We start from the raw sequence: 23,780 nt of genomic DNA, 5'->3' as shown, positions 1-23,780 counted from the left end.
TTGTTGGGGTGGTGAGGATCTTTCATTATTCTGCAGGCTCTGGATTTGCACCTCTTGATAAGACCTGCAGGGGTGGTAGTACAATACCCGTAGTACGCTCAGCTGAGCGCACCACTCTCTGTAGGGCCTTCTTGTCCTGTGCCATGCTGTTTCCATACCAGGCAGTGATGTTTCCAGTCAAGATGCTCTCTACAGCTCCGGAGTAGAAGGACTGGAGTATCTTCCCCGATACTCTGAACTTCCTTAACTGTCTCAGGTGGTAGAGGCGCTGCTTCGCCTTCTTTACGACTATGTGTGTTGTCCATGTCAGGTCCTCTGAGATGTGGACCCCCAGGTACTTGAAGCTGCTCACCCTGTCCACGGTAGCACCGTTTATCCTCAGTGGTGTGTGTGTCCCCTGCTGTGTTCTCCTAAAATCCACGATCAGCTCCTTGGTTTTACCAATGTTCAGGAGCAGGCTGTTGTCCTGACACCCGCGTTCCAGTACCTCAACCTCCTCCCAGTAGGCCTTTTCGTCGTTGTCAGAGTTCAGCCCCACCACCACTGTGTCGTCCGCAAACTTCACTATGGAGTTGGAGCTGAACTTGGCCACACAGTCATGTGTGTATAGTGAATATAGCAGGGGGCTCAGAACACAGCCCTGAGGGGACCCGATACTCAGGGTGATGGTGTTGGAGGTCTGACCCCCCACTCTGACCGCCTGGGGCCTTTCACTCAGAAAGTCCAGTATCCAGGCACTCAGAGCGGAGCTCAGACCCAGCTCGATCAGCTTGTCCACCAGTCTGGTGGGGACTATGGTGTTGAACGCTGAGCTATTCAATGAACAACAGTCTCACATAGCCCCCCTTCTGGCAGTCTAGGTGAGAGAGGGTGCTGTGTAGTACTTGGGAGACCGTATCGTCAGTGGACCTGTTTGGCCTGTATGCAAATTGCATAGGGTCCATATCATTGGGGAGGGAGGCACAAATGTAATCCTTAACCAGCCTCTCAAAACATGTCATGACCACAGAGGTGAGTGCCACCGGTCTGTAGTCATTAAGACCTGTTGGGGAGGATTTCTTTGGTACCGGTATTATAGTGGACACCTTGAAACAGGCAGGGACCATGGACTCAGCCAGGGATAGATTAAATATGGTGGTGAACACTGGGGCTAGCTGGTTAGCACAGGACTTAAGTATATGTCCTGTTATCCCATCTGGGCCAGCTGCCTTTCTGGTGTTCACCCGCATAAATGCTCTTCTCACACTGTGTTCCGTCAATGAGAGAGTGCCCCCCCCCCCCCCCCCCCCGCGGATGCCCTCCCCCTTCCATGACGGCCGGCGCGTCAGTGACGTCGTTAGCCGGTGAGCTAGCGTCGCTACTGTTTGCACCAAACCGTTGGTAAGATGTGTGTATGAAAGAAGACCACAAAAAACAGCAGTGACTGCTCTCAGCTGTTTAACACTTAAAGACCTAGGGCTAGATCCACAAAGAATGGATTGCACGGAGCAAGTTGCACCCTTACTGTTAATAAAACTTTCATTCAATCAATCAATCTGCACGGTGATTGATTGAATGAAAATTGTATTAACAGATTGCAGAATGGGTACAATACAGTACGGCTCAATACACACAATTGTTAAGGGGATGCAGACCAGAAAAATACTTTTGTCTTGTTTACATCAGGGTCCCCCATTTTCAATTCATAATGAATTGTAAGTAAGGGTGCAACTTGCTCCGTGCAATCCATTCTTTGTGGATCTAGCCCCTAGACACCATCACCAGTTGTAGGTTGTCTGAAGTGCAGTGTTACTATGAAAATTCACTAGAATGCAGGATTTGAAAAAGTAAAATCTAAATTTTTCATTGAGATTCATGTAGAGTAGATCATAGAAAGCAAACCAGATATCCTCTTGGTGACGAGAGCAGGACGGTAACGCGAGTTGAGGCCCGGCAGAGACCACCGGCACCGGTAACAATATTTAAGCTCCTCCGTGATGGAAGTCACAGCCGGATGTTAGGCGACTGCACACGTGACGAAAAACATGTCGATCCTGGACAATGAAAAGCGAATAACTTTGGTGAAAACAACATCCAGATTCATAAGAGGATTGAGATCTTACCGGGAAAGCTGACGTATGGCAGCCGATTATACAGAGCCGGACGGAATACCAGGGAATATATAGAAAGTTTGTTAGGCATGGTGACCTCACAGCCAGAAGGTCCTGGGTTCACAGTGGTTAGCACTGTTACCTCACAGCAAGAAGGTCCTGGGTTCACAGTGGTTAGCACTGTTACCTCACAGCAAGAAGGTCCTGGGTTCACAGTGGATAGCACTGCTGCCTCACAGCCAGAAGGTCCTGGGTTCACAGTGGTTAGCACTGTTACCTCACAGCAAGAAGGTCCTGGGTTCACAGTGGTTAGCACTGCTGCCTCACAGCAAGAAGGTCCTGGGTTCACAGTGGTTAGCACTGCTGCCTCACAGCAAGAAGGTCCTGGGTTCACAGTGGTTAGCACTGCTGCCTCACAGCCAGAAGGTCCTGGGTTCACAGTGGTTAATACTGCTGCCTCACAGCCAGAAGGTCCTGGGTTCACAGTGGTTAGCACTGCTGCCTCACAGCCAGAAGGTCCTGGGTTCACAGTGGTTAGCACTGCTGCCTCACAGCCAGAAGGTCCTGGGTTCACAGTGGTTAGCACTGCTGCCTCACAGCCAGAATGTCCTGGGTTCACAGTGGTTAGTACTGCTGCCTCACAGCCAGGAGGTCCTGGGTTCACAGTGGTTAGTACTGCTGCCTCACAGCCAGAAGGTCCTGGGTTCACAGTGGTTAGCACTGCTGCCTCACAGCCAGAAGGTCCTGGGTTCACAGTGGTTAGTACTGCTACCTCACAGCCAGAAGGTCCTGGGTTCACAGTGGTTAGCACTGCTTCCTCACAGCCAGAAGGTCCTGGGTTCACAGTGGTTAGTACTGCTGCCTCACAGCCAGAAGGTCCTGGGTTCACAGTGGTTAGTACTGCTGCCTCACAGCCAGAAGGTCCTGGGTTCACAGTGGTTAGTACTGCTGCCTCACAGCCAGAAGATCCTGGGTTCACAGTGGTTAGTACTGCTGCCTCACAGCCAGAAGGTCCTGGGTTCACAGTGGTTAGTACTGCTGCCTGGTGAGTGAGTGAGTGAGTGAGTGAGTGAGTGCGTGAGCGAGTGAGTGAGTGAGTGAGTGAGTGAGTGAGTGAGTGAGTGAGTGAGTGAGTGAGTGAGTGAGTGAGTGAGCGAGCGAGTGAGTCAGTGAGTGAGTGAGTGAGTGAGTGAGTGAGTGAGTGAGTGAGTGAGTGAGTGAGTGAGTGAGGGAGTGAGTGAGTGAGCGAGCGAGTGAGTGAGTGAGTGAGTGAGTAAGTGAGTAAGTAGTGAGTGAGTGAGTGAGTGAGTGAGTGAGGGAGTGAGCGAGTGAGTGAGTGAGTGAGTGAGTGAGTGAGCGAGCGAGTGAGTGAGTGAGTGAGTGAGTGAGTAAGTAGTGAGTGAGTGAGTGAGTGAGTGAGTGAGTGAGTGAGTGAGTGAGAGAGTGAGCGAGTGAGCGAGCGAGTGAGTGAGTGAGTGAGTGAGTGAGTGAGTGAGCGAGTGAGTGAGTGAGTGAGTAAGTGAGTAAGTAGTGAGTGAGTGAGTGAGTGAGTGAGGGAGTGAGCGAGTGAGTGAGTGAGTGAGTGAGTGAGGGAGTGAGTGAGTGAGTGAGTGAGTGAGCGAGCGAGCGAGTGAGTGAGTGAGTGAGTGAGTGAGTGAGTGAGTGAGTAAGTGAGTAAGTAGTGAGTGAGTGAGTGAGTGAGTGAGTGAGTGAGGGAGTGAGCGAGTGAGCGAGCGAGTGAGTGAGTGAGTGAGTGAGTGAGTGAGTGAGTGAGTGAGTGAGGGAGTGAGTGAGGGAGTGAGTGAGTGAGCGACCGAGCGACCAATCAACCGACCGACCGAGCAACCTTGCCGGTTATAGGGATGATCTATAAACTGCTGAATCAACTCCTTGTAGGAATACCCAGCGAGTCAGAGTGTGACAGGCACTAGGACCTGGCGTCACATGACGTCCCACAGTTCCCACAGTCAGGGAGGATGACAGAGAGGTTCAGGGAAGGTGAAGTGAGGCGCGGCTGGTTTGATCCGTCACAAAATAGATAAAACAGACCGCAGGTGTTTCCGCCCATTAGCTGCAAATGTAACCAAACGTTTGCAGAAACGACAGCTTGGCTAACGGAACAGTGACGTCGTATATCCGTTAGTTCCAAAATGGGACTCTGAGACACGTCATCAGCACCCCCCCCCCCCCCCCCCCCCGTCCAACGAATTAACGCTCCTCATTGAATAATAATTTAAAATAGACTTAATAATAATAATAAACTTTATTTGCAGCACCTTTCATACAAGAATTGCAGCCCCAAGTGCTTCACAGCAGTGGTGTAGAGTAGACACAAAATAGACAGGCATAAAATCAGCATAAAAAAAAATCTAGAGTCTGTCTGTAATGTGTTTATACACTGTGACTGTATCATCTAGAGTCCCTCTGTAATGTGTTTATACACTGTATCATCTAGAGTCCCTCTGTAATGTGTTTATACACTGTATCATCTAGAGTCCCTCTGTAATGTGTTTATACACTGAATGAATGAATGAATGAATGAATGAATGAAAAGTTTATTTCTTGGACATGTTATTCTTCTTATTTCTTCAACCAACTCACAGTGTCTTGATCCGTCAGACCAAACAATCATAACAACAAATTAAAAAAATCCTTAAAGAAAAAAAACATTTAAAAAAAAGAACAAAGAAAAAACAGGAATTATAAACAAAATAGCAATGTGTTTGGTTGGCAGACATGTCCAAAAAAAGGAGTAGAGGGAAGCTTAGCTTATTGATCCCTACCCCCTTACATTTGTATTTGTTCTTCCATTAATATTACTAGAATTTACATAATTTAGTATATTACAATATAGAATATTATTTTTACTTATATTAAATGTTTACAATAAAAAACATCATTCACTTGACAGCAGTGAATATAGTACATCACTACATACACAATATAACATAATTTTGTTTATCCTCACTACTCATTTCTGTATTTTTCTAATGTGTATTTTTTTAACTGCTTTTTAAATTGTGCCACATGTTTACTCAGTTTGATGTAATCGAGTAAATTATTCCACAACTTCACTCCACACACCGATATGCACATGCTTTTCAGCGTGGTGTGTACCATTGGTTGTTTGAGATTCCCTCTCCCTCTTAAATTATATTCACCTTCCCTGTCTCTGAACCATTTTTGAATGTTGCCTGGGATTAGCTTGTATCTGGCTTTGTATACAATGAGGGCAGTTTTGTAATCCACTAGGTCCATACATTTCAATGCTTGTAGCTTTATAAATAAGTTATTGGTGTGTTCATAATATCCTACATTGTTGATTATTCTTATTTCTTTTTTTTGCATGGTGCATATTGGCTGTAGAGTGCTTTTGTAGGTATTACCCCACACCTCCGCACAGTAGCTCATATATGGTAGGAAGAGTGTACAGTACAGTGTATACAGTGTTTTTTGGTTTAGAATGTGTCTTATCTTGCATAAAACACCAACACTCTGTGCCAATTTAGTCCTGACATATTTGATATGAGGTTTCCAGTTGAGTTTGTGGTCTATTATCACACCCAGAAATGTACTCTCAAATACACTCTCCAGTTTAATACTATCAATCCTTAGTTCAACCGTTGTATTTACTTGTATTTACACTGCATCATCTAGAGTCCCTCTGTAATGTGTTTATACACTGTATCATCAGCAGTGGTTCTCAACTGGTCTAGCCTCGGGACCCAACATTTTCCTTAGTCATTAAGTCGCGACCCAAATTTCTTAACCACTATGATTTTAATTTTTTTTTGCAGTAATACACAATCTTTCATGCATTGTTAAAAACATGAAATAAACTCAAAGTGCAACAAAAGTGCAACTAGGGCTAAAAACCCAATGAAATAAAATAATAATAAATAATATATGCTTCTTAGCAGATTTCTTAGCTTAACATAACAGACCTAAGTTTGGGGGAACTAATGGGATAACTGGGGTTGCAACAAAAGTGCAACTAGGGCTAAAAACACAATGAAATAAAATAATAATAATAATAATAAATAATATCCTTCTTAGCAGACTTCTTAGCTTAACATCCCAGGGAACTAATGGGATAACTGGGGATGTTGTTTGCTCCTGACAAGAGTCTCAAAGTCTGGGGTGATGGTAGACAAAGCAACTCTGAGGTCATGCTCAATGTCCAATCTGTTCCTCTGCTTTGTCTTAAGCCACTTCCACAAAGATAGGTAGCAAAAAAAGAAAATTATATAAAAAAAGAAAAAAAACGTTAAAAAAAACTTTTTTTTGTTTTGTTTTACACACACATCCGCGACCCAATCAAAATGACCCCGCGACCCACTTTTGGGTCGCGACCCACCAGTTGAGAAACACTGATCTAGAGTCCCTCTGTAATGTGTTTTACACTGTATCATCTAGAGTCCCTCTGTAATGTGTTTATACACTGTATAACAATATACACATATCACAGAGTATATGTGACGTCTTCTGTCTTTCTTCTAGTTTATAAGAGGTGTATATGTGACGTCTCCTGTCTTTGTCTTCCAGTTTATAAGAGGTGTATATGTGACGTCTCCTGTCTTTGTCTTCCAGTTTATAAGAGGTGTATATGTGATGTCTTCTGTCTCTGTCTTCTAGTTTATAAGAGGTGTATATGTGACGTCTTCTGTCTCTGTCTTCTAGTTTATAAGAGGTGTATATGTGACGTCTTCTGTCTCTGTCTTCTAGTTTATAAGAGGTGTATATGTGACGTCTCCTGTCTTTGTCTTCCAGTTTATAAGAGGTGTATATGTGATGTCTTCTGTCTCTGTCTTCTAGTTTATAAGAGGTGTATATGTGATGTCTTCTGTCTTTGTCTTCCAGTTTATAAGAGGTGTATATGTGATGTCTTCTGTCTTTGTCTTCTAGTTTATAAGAGGTGTATGACGTCTCTTGTCTGTCTTCTAGTTTATAAGAGGTGTATATGTGACGTCTTCTGTCTTTGTCGTCCAGTTTATAAGAGGTGTATATGTGACGTCTTCTGTCTTTGTCTTCCAGTTTATAAGAGGTGTATATGTGACGTCTTCTGTCTTTGTCTTCCAGTTTATAAGAGGTGTGCGCGCCTGTTGACGCGGCTGGCAGGCAGTCCTCGTTGCACGGAGAGGTAGAAGGACAAGGTGAGAACAGTCCTCTCTTCTCTCTTCTCTCTCCCTCCCTCTCTCCCCTAGTTTTTCTCCCCAAGCCTACCTCTTTCTCTCTCCTCTTCTCTCTGTATGTCTCACTCTCTCCCTCACACCTTTTAAACCCTCCCGCCCTCTATCTCCCCACTCTCCCTCTCTCTCTCTCTTCTCTCTCTCTCTTCTCTCTCTCTTGCTCTCTCCCCCCCATCCTCTCTCCCCCCTCTATATACCCACTCTCCCTCTATCCCTATCTCTCTCTCTTCCCTCTCTCGCCCCTCTCTCTCCCTCTCCCCCTCTCTCTTGCTCTCTCTCTCTCCATCCCCTCCTCTATCTTGCTCTCCCTCTCCCTCTATCTTGCTTATTAAACATCACGTATTTCCCTAGAGACCATTGGCTCCATTTAACCCTGTATCTCTAGGGTCATATTAACTATAAACTATAACTATAAATATAAACTATAACTATAAACTAAATAAGGTATAATAATAATAATAATAATAATAATAATAATAATAATAATAATAATAATAATAATAATAATAATAATAATAATAATAATAATAATAATAATAATAATAATAATAATAAATCAAATTTCTATAGCGCCTTTCAAGAAACCCAAGGTCGCTTCACAATCAAGAGGGCTAGGGAAAGGGGGCAGTAGGGGAAAAAGGGGGGGGGGGGATGAGGGCAGGTAAGGGATAATGAACCTAATCTAATCTAAACTAACTAATGGGGAAAAGCCTTGGTGAAAAGGTGTGTTTTCAGAGCAGTTTTGAAGGTGTCCAGGGTTGGGGCGTTGCGGATTTCAGGGGGGAGAGAGTTCCAGAGGGTAGGGGAGGCCACGCTGAAGGCTCTGTCACCGAATGTCCGCAACCTGGTGCGAGGGATGGAGAGGAGACCCAGATCAGAAGATCGTTTCCGGGATAAATAAACTATAAACTATAAAAACTATAAACTATAAACTATAAACTAAACCATAGACTAAACATAAACGTATATTCTATCTATACAAACTATGCTATGCTAACTGTAAATAGCTATAAACTATGGACTTTAAACTAAGAGAGAGAGATACGGAGAGAGAGAGGGGGAGATGGAGAGAGAGAGTGAGAGAGAGGGGGAGAGGGAGATGGAGAGAGAGAGAGAGGGGGGAGAGGGAGAGTGGGGAGAGAGCAAGAGAGGGAGAGTGCTCAGCGCTCAGCAGGCACGGTACACCAGCGCGGCTGGGGTTAGGGGTTCGATTCCCGGTACAAATCACATACCTAAGTCCCCGCTGCAAGTCCTGCTACCAGAGAGACGCCGTAACTCACTCCACACGTCCAGAGCCGTGTAAACCTTCACGTATATAATCATAATTCAATCATAATTCCATGTGCTGCCGGTGAACGAGGTCTGTTTGCTGGGGGCGAGACAATGGAGGGGAAATCACAGTCTTTATCACCGACAGATTTATATGCATTTCATTATATGCAGACAAATCAGCCATTGTGGTCCTATACAGGTCATAAAACTAATTACACACCAACGTCTGAGCATGTGTGTGAATGTGCGGTATGCACAGTGTCTATTCTAAGCATTAAACCTATGTGTGTGTGTGTGTGTGTGTGTGTGTGTGTTTGTGTGTGTGTGGTATGTAGTGTTATTATTAGTGCTGTCAAACGATTAAAATATTTAACTCGATTAATCGCATGATTGTCCATAGTTAACTCGCGATTAATCACAAATTAATCGCTTTTTTTTTTTTTACCTTAAACGGATCTTTTTCAAGTTCGAAGTTTTAATACTCTTATCAACATGCGAGTCAACAAATGCTTGCTTTATGCAGCCATTTAACACAAAAGGATGACCCTCATGCATTGCAAATTTGCATCAAATTCAAAACAGAGTGATGCACAAAATAACTTAAAAGAAAATAATAATTTAAAACAATGAATAAAGTGTGCATGAAATAATAGGGGAAAGAAAACGTTAGGAACTTGTTACATTCACACACACAAGGGCTGATTAATCACACACCCCCTCTCTCCCTCACACACACACTCTCCCAGCTCTCTTTCTCTCTTGCCCCTTCCTCATCTCTCTCACCCCCCTCTCTCTCTATATCACACACACACACACACACACACACACACACACACACACACACACACACACACACACACACACACACACACACACACACACACACACACACACACACACACACACACACTTCAGAAACAAACATAGTATCAATGAGAGCATCAATAATACACATGTATCAATAATACACATGTAGTAAAAAAAAAAAAAAAGTAATTTTTTTTTAGTTAATCTTGAGGTAAAATAAATAGTGGCATTAATAGAATCGGGAGTTAACGCGTTAATATCGCGTTAACTTTGACAGCCTTAGTTATTATATGTAGTGTAAGCATTATAACCTGTGTGTGTATATAGTGTATAAGCATTATAACTGTCTGAACCTATATATATAGAGAGAAAGAGAGTTAATGATTTAATATATATAGATTTTAATATATATATAGTTAATGATTATATGTATATATATATAGAGAGAGAGGTAATGATTATATATATACTGTATATATATAGTTAATGATTTAATATATACTGTATATATATAGAGAGAGAGTTAATGATTATATATATATACTGTATATATATATATATATTAGGCTGTCAAAGTTAATGCGGCCGATTCTATTAATGCCACTATTTTTTTTTGTATTTTTTTTTTGTATTATTTTTTAAACAAACATATAAACAAACATGACAACACACGATAAGATATACAAGCATTATTAAAAGTGCACATCCAATGAAATCACCATATAGTTAAATGTCTTATACAGGATATACCCCCAATACTTGCTATCTAATACCCTACACACATATGCTCTAGCTCGTACCCCCCCCCTCCCGGACCCCCCATTGGATAATACATCCATTATCCCACACTCCTAACCAGACACTACCATTATAAGCTAGCTTTTATTTTCTTCACAACTTCTAACCACATTGTCATTTTGGATTCATTGAGACCCAAAATTCTTGCTGTAGATATTTCTTGATAAATCACATCGAGATATGTAATAATCCAGACCTTTCGGCACATTTTTTCCAGTTGGAACCATCGTGATGCTATCAGCTTTTTAGCCACTGTGATACCCGATAAAACCAATCTCTTTTTTTTAACTCACAAATAACTTTTAAGAAATCTTTAATTTTTTATTTTTTTTTATTTTTTTTAATTTTTTACTAGACTTCACTCAGGTGTATTATTGATGCTCTCATTGATACTATGTTTGTTTCTGAAGTGTGTGTGTGTGTGTGTGTGTGTGTGTGTGTGTGTGTGTGTGTGTGTGTGTGTGTGTGTGTGTGTGTGTGTGTGTGTGTGTGTGTGTGTGTGTGTGTGTGTGTGTGTGTGTGTGTGTGTGTGTGTGCGTGCGTGTGTGTGTATGTGTTTATGTGTGTGTGTGTGTGTGTCAATGGGGGATGGAAACAGATAAGCTTTGCTTCTTCCATCTCCTTTTCAAACAGTGTATAGTTTCTGGCTGTTGTTTTATTTTAAAACATTTTGGGGGGGGGGGTCCTCTTTTCCCATTTCATTTATTTTTCAAATGTGTGTGTGTGTGTGTGTGTGTGTGTGTGTGTGTGTGTGTGTGTGTGTGTGTGTGTGTGTGTGTGTGTGTGTGTGTGTGTGTGTGTGTGTGTGTGTGTGTGTGCGTGCGTGCGTGCGTGTGTGTGTGTGTGTGAGACAGAGAGAGATAGAGAGAGAGAGGGGGGGTGAGAGAGATGAGGAAGGGGCAAGAGAGAAAGAGAGCTGGGAGTGTGTGTGTGAGAGAGAGAGGGGGGGGGTGATTACTCAGCCCTTGTGTGGGTGAATGTAACAAGTTCCTAACGTTTTCTTTCCGCTACACTTTATTCATTGTTTTAAATTATTATTTTCTTTTAAGTTATTTTGTGCATCACTCTGTTTTGAATTTGATGCAAATTTTCAATGCATGAGGGTCATCCTTTTGTGTTAAATGGCTGCATAAAGCTAGCATTTGTTGACTCTCATGTTGATAAGAGTATTAAAACTTGGAACTTGAAAATATCTGTTTAAGTAGATAAAAAAATAATAATAATAAAAAAAAAATAATGCGATTAATTTGCCATTAATTGTGAGTTAACTATGTACAATCATGTGATTAATCAGATTCAATATTTTAATCGATTGACAGCACTAATATATATATAGTTAATGATTTAATATATACTGTATATATAGAGAGAGAGCGTTAATGATTATATACTGTATATATATAGTTAATGATTTAATATATACTGTATATATATAGAGAGAGTTAATGATTATACATATATAGTTAATGATTTAATATATACTGTATATATAATATATATATATATAGGGGCGGTCGGATGGCGTAGCGGAGATTGCGCTCGTCACCAATGCAAGAGGCTGCGGTCTCGACTCCCGGAGTCAGCATTGCCTGCGACTTTGGCCGGTCGTCGTACTAACTCGTTTGGCTGAGTTAGCGGGAGGGAAGTCGAGGGTGGTAATCTGGCGTTGTGGACAGCGACGCCTACAGGTCAGGTCTGGGCGCCTGCTCAGCGAAAGGCAGGAAATGGTGAAGGCAGCGTGACCTCCCACGCGTTACGCTTCACCAATGAGGCCATGGTTACACTGGGCTAAAACAGCAACACTTTGTTGCTGAATGATTACGTTTGCATGTCCAAGTTAAAAAGAAACGCAGTTTTGGCAGGAAAACGCGTTTCCCTAGCGGGAACGCTGAAAGGGTGTTTTCGTTTTGGAAACTTGCAGAAAATGGTGCCATGTAATTTGCGCGAGCCGGATACGGAGCCGTTCTGCCCAATGCCCATGCGCAGTGATGCGTTCCTCATGGGACGGGGTTGCACGCAGTGCAGCCAACGTTTTGTGAGCAGAAGCGCGTGCACGCACACGCACGGATGTGCACGGCACGCGCGTGCACACAGGAATGCGCTGCACTCGCCAACTCGCTATAAGTACCCACCTGGGCTACTTTGCATATCAATAACGCCGGTCGTCAGGTGTGCTAAATACGTTCTCAGATACATTCACACAGAACTTGTGAATGAAATGTGTTACATTCCATTCATAGAGGCAATTAGGCATCGTTTTTAGACAAAATGGCCCAATCATCTATTCACTTTTGTTTAATACATGAGGCGTTGTCTAATGTTTAGCTACTGATAGCTCCTGATAGCTCCTGATATCAATGTCTGATATAATCAGTTTGGCAGGTGCTGGCTGGCTAGCATCGCTCGTGAGCTAACGTTAGCTACCTAGCTAACGTTACTGTTTAAACAAAATGGCCCAGTCATCTATTCACTTTTGTTTAATACATGAGGCATTGTCTAATGTTATCTAGCTACTGATAGCTCCTGATATCAACGTCTGATATCATCAGTTTGGCATTCGTTTTCACAGGTGCTGGCTGGATAGCGTCGCTTGTGACCTAACGTTAGCTACCTAGCTAACGTTACTTTCAGACCCTGTTAGTCAAGTTGAACTATCGCTCTGGGGACGCTGATTAATATAACAAGCTACAACAGTCTGCATTCCCTTAACAATTGTTTGTATTAAGCCGTATTGTATTGTACCCATTCTGCAATCTGTTAAATAACGTTTACATCCATTCATTCTGCTAGCATTAACGTTACTTCGCTGCTAGCCACAATGCTATACTGTTAGACTGGCATATCCCAATCATGTTAGCACGTAAGCTAACAAAATCGGCGATATTTTTGTGAGACTAAACTCCGCTCTTGGTGGTCAATTGTGTTGATGTTAGTTTTGTTTCATCAACAAATCATCAACAAATGAGGCAGAACACACAGTGAATGTATCTGTTTTTGTTTATTGCACTTTATTTCTTGCTGAAAAATAAATGCTATGTGGCTAAATGGCTCATGCGAGGTATAAAGATGGTGGCTTTTGAGATTTTGAGCAGGATGTGGAGTGTCTCGTTCAACCTTTCTGATTGGTTGAAAATGGCCTTCATGTATGAACTACATCGCCACCTACTGCTTTGGCATTGTACTACATGTATATAGTAGACGAGACAAAACGACGTCTAACTTAACTCTTACTTGCCTGCCAATACGCAGCGTTCTGAAAAGCAAAATGAAACTAAATGAAATGGCCCTAGTGTAACCGCAGCCTGAGAGTCCTCGCTGCCAGGTGAATTATACTTTAATTTTTTTCAAATATCTTTTTTTCATAGTCGACTATCGGCTAATTTCGGCCAATCAAAGTCGACTATCCAAATCCTTAGTCGGGGACAGTCCTATATATATATATTAGTGCTGTCAGGCGATTAAAAAAATTAATCTAATTAATTACAGGATTTGTAATTAATTAATCTAATTAATCGCATTTTAATCGCATAACCATTTTATGCCTGATATTCTATATTCTATAATCATATTTCAAATTGCATGTGTCCGGATGGCAGAATTCAGTACTGTATCTACAAAACCTTCTGTTTAATCATCTTCCATCTATTAATTTGCTTAGATTTTTCAGGTCTGGTCAATTTGAGCATAGTGTTATTCACAGTCAAAGATAAAAAAGTTTTTTATTGATATTCTCATTTGGTTCATTACAATTTACTCAAGCCTAGTAACAGACACAGTATTTCGGACACTGGGAATACATTCCCTGAGATCCATAGATGTCCCTAGAATCAGATACCAAGAACATGCAAATGGACCATATAAAAAAAAGTCTGTAATGTGTATTCTACGTTCTTATGGAATGAATGAGATAAAAAAAAAAAAAAAAATATAAAAAAAAAAAAAAAAAAATTGTAATTAATTTTGAGTTAATTTTCATAACGCGATAATTTGCTGTGTAATTAATTAATCTAATTAACGCGATAAACTGACAGCCCTAATATATATATATATATATATATATATATATATATATATATATATATATATATATATATTAGAGCTGGGCATAGATTCATTTTTTTAATCTAGATTAATCTACCTGCAATCCTGGAATTCATCTAGATTCATCTAGATTAAAATGGCAAAAAAAAATTAAACGTCTGCCGAAGGCATTCAAAATAGGTGTGTTCTACCCAAATAATGACCAGAGGAGGAGATTTATCCCCTCCTCTTCATCTGAGGAGTCACTAGCTGTTCTATCTCCTTGTTCAACAGCATGAACATGTCTCTTCTTTTTGTAATTTCCAGTGTTTCTTTTAAAACCAGATTTATCGTAATTTTCTGTGCCCTTCCTTTGATGCCATTAACATTGTTACACTGATATTGACAGCTCTCTCCAGTGTCAAATCACTCTCTGTCAGTAGTTTCTTCTGTGCACCTTCATTTCTTAATCCACACACAAACCTGTCTCCCAATGTGTCTTTTAGTGAATCTCTAAATTCACAATGCTGCTGACTGGTTGCTCACACACAGACTGCTGCAGAAGCAGGTTTCTCAACAAATTCAGTGCAAGCTCAGTGTAACAGTTCCATGAATGAATGAATGAATGAAAACGTTATTTAACAGATTGCAGAATGGGTACAATACAGTACGGCTCAATACATACAATTGTTAAGGTAGGGTGACCATATTTTGATTTCCAAAAAAGAGGACATGCTGGCCCCAGCCTCGAGATACTTAATGATACTTTGCACAATCGAAGCGGGCATGGCCACCTTCATTTCACTATGTCTTGTGTACTGTACTGTATGTGATGAATAAACCTCTTGAATCTTGAATCTCTACTCAAAGTTTAGTCAAAGATGCCTTTATTGTTTTAACATATGCTTGGAAACATGCACCCAGAAAAGCGGCAATTTTTTTTTATACTTGAACTTGAGGACTGCATACTTTTTTTGCAAAGCTTATCTTTATACATTATGCTTATAGCACATGCATAAGCCTGGTCTCTTTTGAAAGATAACATTCTGAAGTTACTAATGCAAAAAAGGAAAATCACTTTTAGTGCTAATGAAATAGAGTAGCATATAGGTCTGAACTTGAGTTGAACGTGAACTTGTGTACAAAAAATGTTCTGCAGTGGTTGCAATATCCCAAATTTAACCACATAACATGCGCCCAGAAAAGTGGCAATTTTTTTTTACTTGAACTTGAGGACTGCATACTTTTTTTTGCAAAGCTTATCTTTATACTTTATGCATAAGCCTGGTCTCTTTTGAAAGATAACATTCTGAAGTTTCGTACATAATAAAGAAAAATCACTTTTAGTGCTAATGAGTAACATAGGGCTGAACATGAGTTGAACGTTTTTGTGTAGTATAGTTGCAATATTCCAAAATAATATATATATTTTTTGTATAATCTGGAAAACACCGCAAATCCATAGCCTGAAGGGACATGGGCCTGAAGGGACATTAACGTGTGTTGTCGGGCCTTACAAATACATTTGATTTTGATTTGATTATCAATAAGGTAGGATATCTGGAACACACAAACACACTCTTTTTTAAATCACATGCCATGAAACTCTGGGACCTGGCTGAATTTAAGACTGCACAAATCATGTTTAAAGCACGAAACAATTCACTCCCGGGTAACATCCAAAAATGCTGTTATAGAGAGGGGGGTTACAATTTAGAGGAGAGTCTAACTTCAAGAAACAGGCTGTTCATTCAACAATGTATGTATATTTCAGTTTGTGGAGTGAATATGAGTTGCATAAGATAATAGAGTGTGAAGGTATACTGAATACTGTCTATCTGTATGTCATGTATGTCATATGTTATGATGAATTGAAAATGGGGGACCCTGATGTAAACCAGACGAAAGTCTTTCTCTGGTCTGCATCCCCTTAACAATTGTGTGTATTGAGCCGTACTGTATTGTACCCATTCTGCAATCTGTTAATAAAGTTTTCATCAATCAATCAATCAATCAAGGGGGTAGGAATACATACGTTTACACTTCATTCTATACTCCTGCTTGTTTGTTTTTTAATCTGTTTATTACTTGTTTTTTATTATTATTTATTTTCAATTTATGTTCGAAATAAATAAACGCATTCATTCAAGATATTGTGTGAGTCTGATCCCCTCGCGGATCTCACAGCTGTGCCCGCACAGTGCAATACTCCAATTCAGCCATTGGCAATTCAGCCATTGGGTGGGTGGCGCTGCCGAGCGGCCCACACAGCGCGGCCGTCAGTGCGCGGCCCTGAGAGCACCGCTGGCTCTGCGGCTCTGCAGCTGCATGCTTCCCCGGGAGTAATCTGGCGAGCCATGTAAAAAGTTGCACGCCTGACATATCGGCATGTAACTCGAGAACCGAGGCACGGATTTTGGCGATTCAGATGGCATTCGAACGGCAACGAATAGTGCTTTAATTCGGTCATTTATATGTTCGTGAAAAATGCAGTCCCTAGCCTTCAGATGCTCGCAAAGTGCCGTGAAACTGAAACTGAAACTGAAAAACAATGAAATCCCGGACATTTCCATGAATTTATAAACCCCCCCCGGACGCCCCGGACAGGGCGTGAAAAGAGGACATGTCCGGGCAAAAGAGGACATGTCCGGGCAAAAGAGGACGTTTGGTCACCCTAGTTAAGGGGATGCAGACCAGAGAAAGACGTTTGTCTTGTTTACATCAGGGTCCCCCATTTTCATTTCATATTGTTCCACATTGTCATTAGCCCCTTTCGTGACTGTGATGCACCGAGTGAATCCACAGTCACTTGCTCCTCAATAGTAAACCAACCTAGATTTACCATGAAGGACTGGTTCTGGCCGAACCGTTCGTTATACAAGTATCACAGAGAAATTACAAAGGTACTCAAAGTTGCACGAGGGTTTTGGACAGAGATACGGGATGGTGCGCATGCGCTGTGATCACCCAACGGCGGAAATAATGCCGTTTTGAGCAGTTTATAAAAATTATTTAAAATGTTTATTAGCAACGCAGAGCTTTCAAACCATCCCGTATCTCTGTCCGAAACCCTCGTGCAACTGTGAGCACCTTTGAAACGTCTCTGTGATTCTTGTATAACGAACGGCTCGGCCAGAACCAGTCCTTCATGGTAAATCTAGGTTGGTTTCCTATTGAGGAGCAAGTGACTGTGGATTCACTCCGTGCATCACAGTCACAAAAGGGGCTACATTGTCATCAAACGGTCCAATATTTCCAATAACCCAAGCCATTTCTGTTGTAAACACTCACGATAGTCCAGTCGATCCTTCCTTTAGTGTGTAAAGTGGATTTCCTCCTCTTGTAGATGTTTCCAAGTGCCGCCCGATCAACGTGAGCTAACATGCTAACTCGCTGTTAATAATGTAAACAAAGCTCGCAACGGACTTCTTCTTTCTTGCATTGCGCAGATTCAGACGTCCTCATCGCCGAATTGTGTTATTCGGCGCAGCACGGCGCAGCACGTTAACGCCGTTAACGGCCCAGCTCTAATATATATATATATAGAGAGAGAGTTAATGATTATATATGCTGTATAAAGTGAGGCTGATGACATCATCAGGAGCAGCTCCAGACTGTATACTTGATGACATCACAGTGTGGCGCTCCAGACTGTATACTTGATGACATCACAGTGTGGCGCTCGAGACTGTATACTTGATGACATCACAGTGTGGCGCTCCAGACTGTATACTTGATGACATCACAGTGTGGCGCTCCAGACTGTATACTTGATGACATCACAGTGTGGCGCTCGAGACTGTATACTTGATGACATCACAGTGTGGCGCTCCAGACTGTATACTTGATGACATCACAGTGTGTGCCTGACTCCTCTGGTCTCTAGTAATCCTTTGTTTCAAAAATGTAATTTGTATTTTTTTATCGTTCTATTGCTCCCCTGTGTAGAGCTGGATATCGAAATGCAATACTTTTATGGTATCGAAAGATTATGTGTCATTTGATACCAAATGTCGATACCTAAGTAGTTAATCTCATCAGCGTCAGTGAGCCAATTAGCATGTTTGTTCCAAGAGAACAAGGTCAAACTGGGTTCAAACCTCGCTCCTGAGTAGCCAAGGTTAATACATAGCTTGCAGCTCCTTTTGGTATGTGTGTTAATTACAGCTCCATGGAATTATGTAGATGAAAACATACCAATACCTTGTTTTATAGGGACTGTTACCTTATCATTTCATTAAGATGTAATTAACACAACACCTTGTCTTATAGGGACTGCTACCATATAATTTCATTAAGCTGTAATTAACACAACACCTTGTCTTATAGGGACTGTTACCTTATCATTTCATTGAGCTGTAATTAACACAACATCTTGTCTTATAGGGACTGTTATGTTATAATTTCATAAAGCTGTAATTAACACAACACCTTGTCTTATAGAGACTGCTACCTTATCATTTCATTGAGCTGTGCAGAGAATGGATTTGCACAATTCTGCATGCAGAGTCTGAATTTGGTGTTTGTACCATTTTAAGAAATCTTGGTTTGCAAGTGGGCCCCAAACCTTGCAACCATACAGGGAAATGGGTTCTATGACAGAGTCTAATATTTTGAGCCAGATTTGAATTGGAATGTCTAGCTTGATGTTCCTTTTGATAGCATAGAAAACCCTTCTTGCTTTGTCTCTCAGGTCATTCACAGCTTGTTTGAAGTTCCCTGTAGCACTGATGTTTAGGCCGAGATAGGTGTAGTTTTTAGTGTGTTCTAGGGCAATTGTGTCTAGGAGGAATTTGTATTTGTGTTGTTGATTTGATTTGATTTGTAGGCTGGGCCTTTTTTGGAATATCATGACTTTTGTTTTGGTTAGATTTACTGTCAGTGCCCAGGTCTGGGAGAATTTGTGTAGAAGATCAAGGTGCTGCTTTAGCCCTAACTTTTGTTGGAGACAGTAGCACCAGATCATCTGCAAACAGCAGGCATTTGACTTCTGTGTTTGCTAGAGTGATGCCAGGTGCTGCAGCTTGTTCCAATGTGTTTGCCAGTTCGGTGATATAAGTTGAAGAGGGTTGGACTCAAACTGCACCCCTGTCTCACCCCACAGCTTTGAGGAAAGAAGTCTGTGTGTTTTTCCTCAAGCCTCACAGCACATGTGTTGTTGGTGTACATTGACTTTATGATGTCGTAGGTTTTCCCTTCAATGCCACTTTTTTTTTTATCCACTTTTTCTCTGCATTTTCTATTTTTCTCCCATCCCAATTTCGTGTTGCCAATTCTCCCCTCCCCTGTCTTGAACGTTGCTAGACTATGCCCCCCACTGGTTGGTTGTAGTGAGGATAGAAGCCTTGCATCACGTGTCCCCTCTGGTACACGAGGAGGCAGCCTGTCGCATCTTTTCACCAGACAGCGCAGACTCTCAGTGGCGAGGAGTAACGCGTGGGAGGCTCACGCTGCCCCCGATACTTCCTGTGTGTGTGTGTGTGTGTGTGTGTGTGTGTGTGTGTGTGTGTGTGTGTGTGTGTGTGTGTGTGTGTGTGTGTGTGTGTGTGTGTGTGTGTGTGTGTGAGACAGAGAAGTCAGAGGAATAACGACCTGTTGAATGCAACTACGGTTCAATAGATTAAATTAGTTTAAGATATTGAACTGTAGTTACATTCAACAGGTCGTTATTCAATAGATTAAATTAGTTTAAGAATAAAAAATACATTATTTTATTTAAGTGTAGGCTATAGTTAATGTTTTATTTTTTACAGTTTTTGTATTTTTCAGACATGGGGGCTCAACAATAAATGACAATCAGAAATGTCAAGTTGCATGTTGTTATTCTAACCAGCTTAGTTCTGTTGCATTTCCAATTTATTTATTTAAATTATAAATTGATCAGGAACCGATAAGGGAATCGATAAAGAATCGGATCGATAAGCAGAATCGATAATGGAATCGGATCGATAAAATCCTATCAATTCCCATCCCTAGTGACGAGTGCAATCTCCGCTACGCCACCCAGCCGCCCTTCCTTCAATGCCACTTTCTAATAGCTTGTACAGCAGACCCTCGTGCCAGATTGAGTCGAATGCTTTTTGGAAGTCAACGAAACAGGAGTATAATTGGCTTTTGTTTTTATTTATTTGGTTGTCGATTAGGGTGCTGAGGGTGAGAATGTGGTCTGTTGTACAGTGATTTGGTAGGAAGCCAATCTGTGATTTGCTCAAGGCATTGTTGTTTGTGAGGAAATGTATGAGTCTGTGGTTGATGATTATACAGAGGATTTTTCCAAGGTTGCTGTTAGTGTTAGTGTTACAGATCCCACGGTAATTGTTCGGGTCAAATTTGTCTCCACTTTTGTGGAGTGGTGTTATGAGTCCTTGGTTCCAAATATTGGGGAAGATCCCGGAGCTAAGGACAATGTTAAGGAGTTTTAGTATAGCCAATTGGAATTTGGAGTCTGTGAATTTTATCGTTTCATTTAGGATACCATCTGCACTGCAGGCCTTCTTGTTTTTAAGTGATTTTATTTTGTACTGTAGTTCTTGTAGTGTAATTGGGGAGTCTAGCAGGTTCTGGTAGTCTTTTATGGTTAACTCTAGGCTTTGTAGTTTATCTTGTATGCTTTTTTGCTGTTCATTATTTTGTATTGGGCTGTATCTGTCTCTTCTCTCTCTCAATTCAATTGGGCTTTATTGACATGGGAAACATACGTTTACATTGCCAAAGCCAAACAAAACAAAACAATCAAACAGAGAAATCAGAAGAAATCAGTACAGTACAGAAGGATTCTTTGTGTGTGATTGACAGTCTTTATCTCCCTCTCTCCCTCCCCCTCCCCCTCCCTCTCTCTCTCTCTCTCAGGGGAAGACTAACAGGGGAACGTGTTTGATCCGCCTTCTCTACAGGAGTTCTACCAGAGATGTTGACTCTACTCACGAGACGTGGATTCTACTCACAAGACGTGGATTCTACTCACAAGACGTGGATTCTAGTCACAAGACGTGGATTCTACTCACAAGACGTGGATTCTACTCACAAGACACGGATTCTACTCACGAGACATGGACTCTACTCACAAGACATGGATTCTACTCACGAGACATGGATTCTACTCACGAAACATGGACTCTACTCACGAGACATGGACTCTACTCACAAGACGTGGACTCTACTCACAAGACCCACTTCTACTCACGAGACGTGGATTCTACTCACAAGATGTGGATTCTACTCACAAGATGTGGATTCTACTCACAAGACGTGGATTCTACTCACGAGACGTGGATTATACTCACAAGATGTGGACTCTACTCATGAGATGTGGAGTCTACTCGATAGAAGACTCATGATCAGTGTTGCCTGCTGTGGCCAACACGCCTGCTCTACTCTACTCTATTTACTCTACTTAAATTAACTCAACTCAACTCAACTCAACTAATTCAAGTTAACTACACTCAAGTCAAGTTAACTCAACTCAACACAAGCCAAGTGGCCTTGCCTCCACTAGGCAGGGTTTAGCCGTGCTGTGGCCTTGTCTCCACTAGCCAGGGTTTAGCCATGCTGTGGCCTTGTCTCCACTAGCCAGGGTTTAGCCGTGCTGTGGCCTTGTCTCCACTAGCCAGGGTTTATCTGTGCTGTGGCCTTGTCTCCACTAGCCAGGGTTTATCTGTGCTGTGGCCTTGTCTCCACTATCCAGGGTTTAGCCGTGCTGTGGCCTTGTCTCCACTAGCCAGGGTTTATCTGTGCTGTGGCCTTGTCTCCACTAGCCAGGGTTTATCTGTGATGTGGCCTTGTCTCCACTATCCAGGGTTTATCTGTGCTGTGGCCTTGTCTCCACTATCCAGGGTTTATCTGTGCTGTGGCCTTGTCTCCACTATCCAGGGTTTAGCCGTGCTGTGGCCTTGTCTCCACTAGCCAGGGTTTATCTGTGCTGTGGCCTTGTCTCCACTAGCCAGGGTTTATCTGTGCTGTGGCCTTGTCTCCACTAGCCAGGGTTTAGCTGTGCTGTGGCCTTGTCTCCACTATCCAGGGTTTATCTGTGCTGTGGCCTTGTCTCCACTATCCAGGGTTTATCTGTGCTGTGGCCTTGTCTCCATTATCCAGGGTTTAGCCGTGCTGTGGCCTTGTCTCCACTAGCCAGGGTTTAGTTGTGCTGTGGCCTTGTCTCCACTAGCCAGGGTTTAGCCGTGCTGTGGCCTTGTCTCCACTAGCCAGGATTTAGCCATTATGTGGCCTTGTCTCCATTGTCTTTAGAACAGACCTGGTTGGACCCCGGCTGAGAGAGACATCTTTCACAATCTGGCCAGACCTGGCTGGGACAGCTGTATCGTCATGGTTAAGCTTGTGTACCACAGTTGTTGGTGTGCATTTTAAAAGGTTGCCTAGCAACCAGAACTAGCCCCAGCTAGAACATAGCTAATGGAGACACAAACCCAACCATAACATACCACGCTAGACCATGACTAGCTCCAGCCAGGCTGGATATAGCTAATGGAGACACAAACCCAACCATACCATGCTAGACCATGGCTAGACTTAGCTAGACTCTGCTTTATCCTAATATATTCTACCTGACTCTACCTGCTCCCTATATCTCAGTGGTATTCCTACTCAACACTGTTGGTTCATGGACCTCTAAAAACAGAGGTGCCCATTCATGACCCCTAACGTGATTATTTTCCCTTTTCAAGATATTTGACTTGATTGATCAGTTAGGAAGGGATGTAGACCTCAACTAGTCCTTTCACACAAAAAGGTAGCAATCGATCGGTACGACGCCGGTTGATTTGATAACGGGGTCCAGGTTGAAAATAACTGGGATTATCTCTTAATTCTTCTCCACTCTAAATCAAATCAAATGTATTTGTAAAGCCCGAAATCACAAGGTAATGCCCCCATGGGCTGGACAACTGTTCTTTAAACAAGTCAAGAAGAAACATCACAATCGCAATAAATTAAGAACAAAATCCACCATAAAATCCAAATAATGCAACACTCCCAGACATTCCCCAGCGAAGGAAAGGAAAAATCACTAAAAACCTAGCAATAGGAAAAAAGCACCACAGGCGATGTGGAGGAGAGAAACCTTAGAAGGGCCGTTTAAAAGGGGATCTACTCGACTACCATCTGGGGTTGTTGCTCAATTCACTTTCAGTTCCACCGCTTCAAAGCGGCAGAGCGCTCATGACGGCAGAGCATTCATACAATGTATGACAATCTTCTGATAACAAGTTCATAACCCTGCTCAGCAACGCTAACTTCATGCAACGCTAACTCCATGCAACGCTAACTCCATGCGACGCTAACTCCATGCGACGCTAACTCCATGCAACGCTAACTCCATGCGACGCTAACTCCATGCGACGCTAACTCCATGCGACGCTAACTCCATGCGACGCTAACTCCATGCAACGCTAACTCCATGCAACGCTAACTCCATGCGACACTAACTCCATGCGACGCTAACTCCACATGCAACGCTAACTCCATGCAACGCTAACTCCATGCAACGCTAACTCCATGCGACGCTAACTCCATGCGACGCTAGCTCCATGCAACGCTAACTCCATGCAATGCTAACTCCAGGCGATGCTAACTCCATGCAATGCTAACTCCA

The 23,780-nt window shown here is 42.2% G+C and overlaps 1 protein-coding gene across 1 annotated transcript in view; it reads left to right on the top strand.

The window, feature by feature from the left end:
* The window catches only part of alkal2b (ALK and LTK ligand 2b), a gene marked incomplete at its 5' end in the record, with an annotated part of 54,691 nt that extends 32,956 nt beyond the window's left edge, over positions 1 to 21,735 (top strand). Inside the window, 2 exons of the mRNA XM_084323690.1 lie at positions 7,170 to 7,243; positions 21,026 to 21,735. Of these exons, the coding sequence (XP_084179816.1) occupies positions 7,170 to 7,234 (65 nt within the window). The 3' untranslated portion in view covers positions 7,235 to 7,243; positions 21,026 to 21,735. The remainder of the gene's footprint in view (positions 1 to 7,169; positions 7,244 to 21,025) is intronic.
* Positions 21,736 to 23,780: the final 2,045 nt, after the last annotated feature.

This window comes from Notolepis coatsorum, assembly GCF_963971535.1.
Source record: "Notolepis coatsorum genome assembly, chromosome: 1".
In the NCBI taxonomy this organism is placed as follows: domain Eukaryota; kingdom Metazoa; phylum Chordata; class Actinopteri; order Aulopiformes; family Paralepididae; genus Notolepis; species Notolepis coatsorum.
The sequence above is the reverse complement of the archived record's forward strand: the minus strand, read 5'-3'. Positions and strand labels throughout refer to the sequence as shown.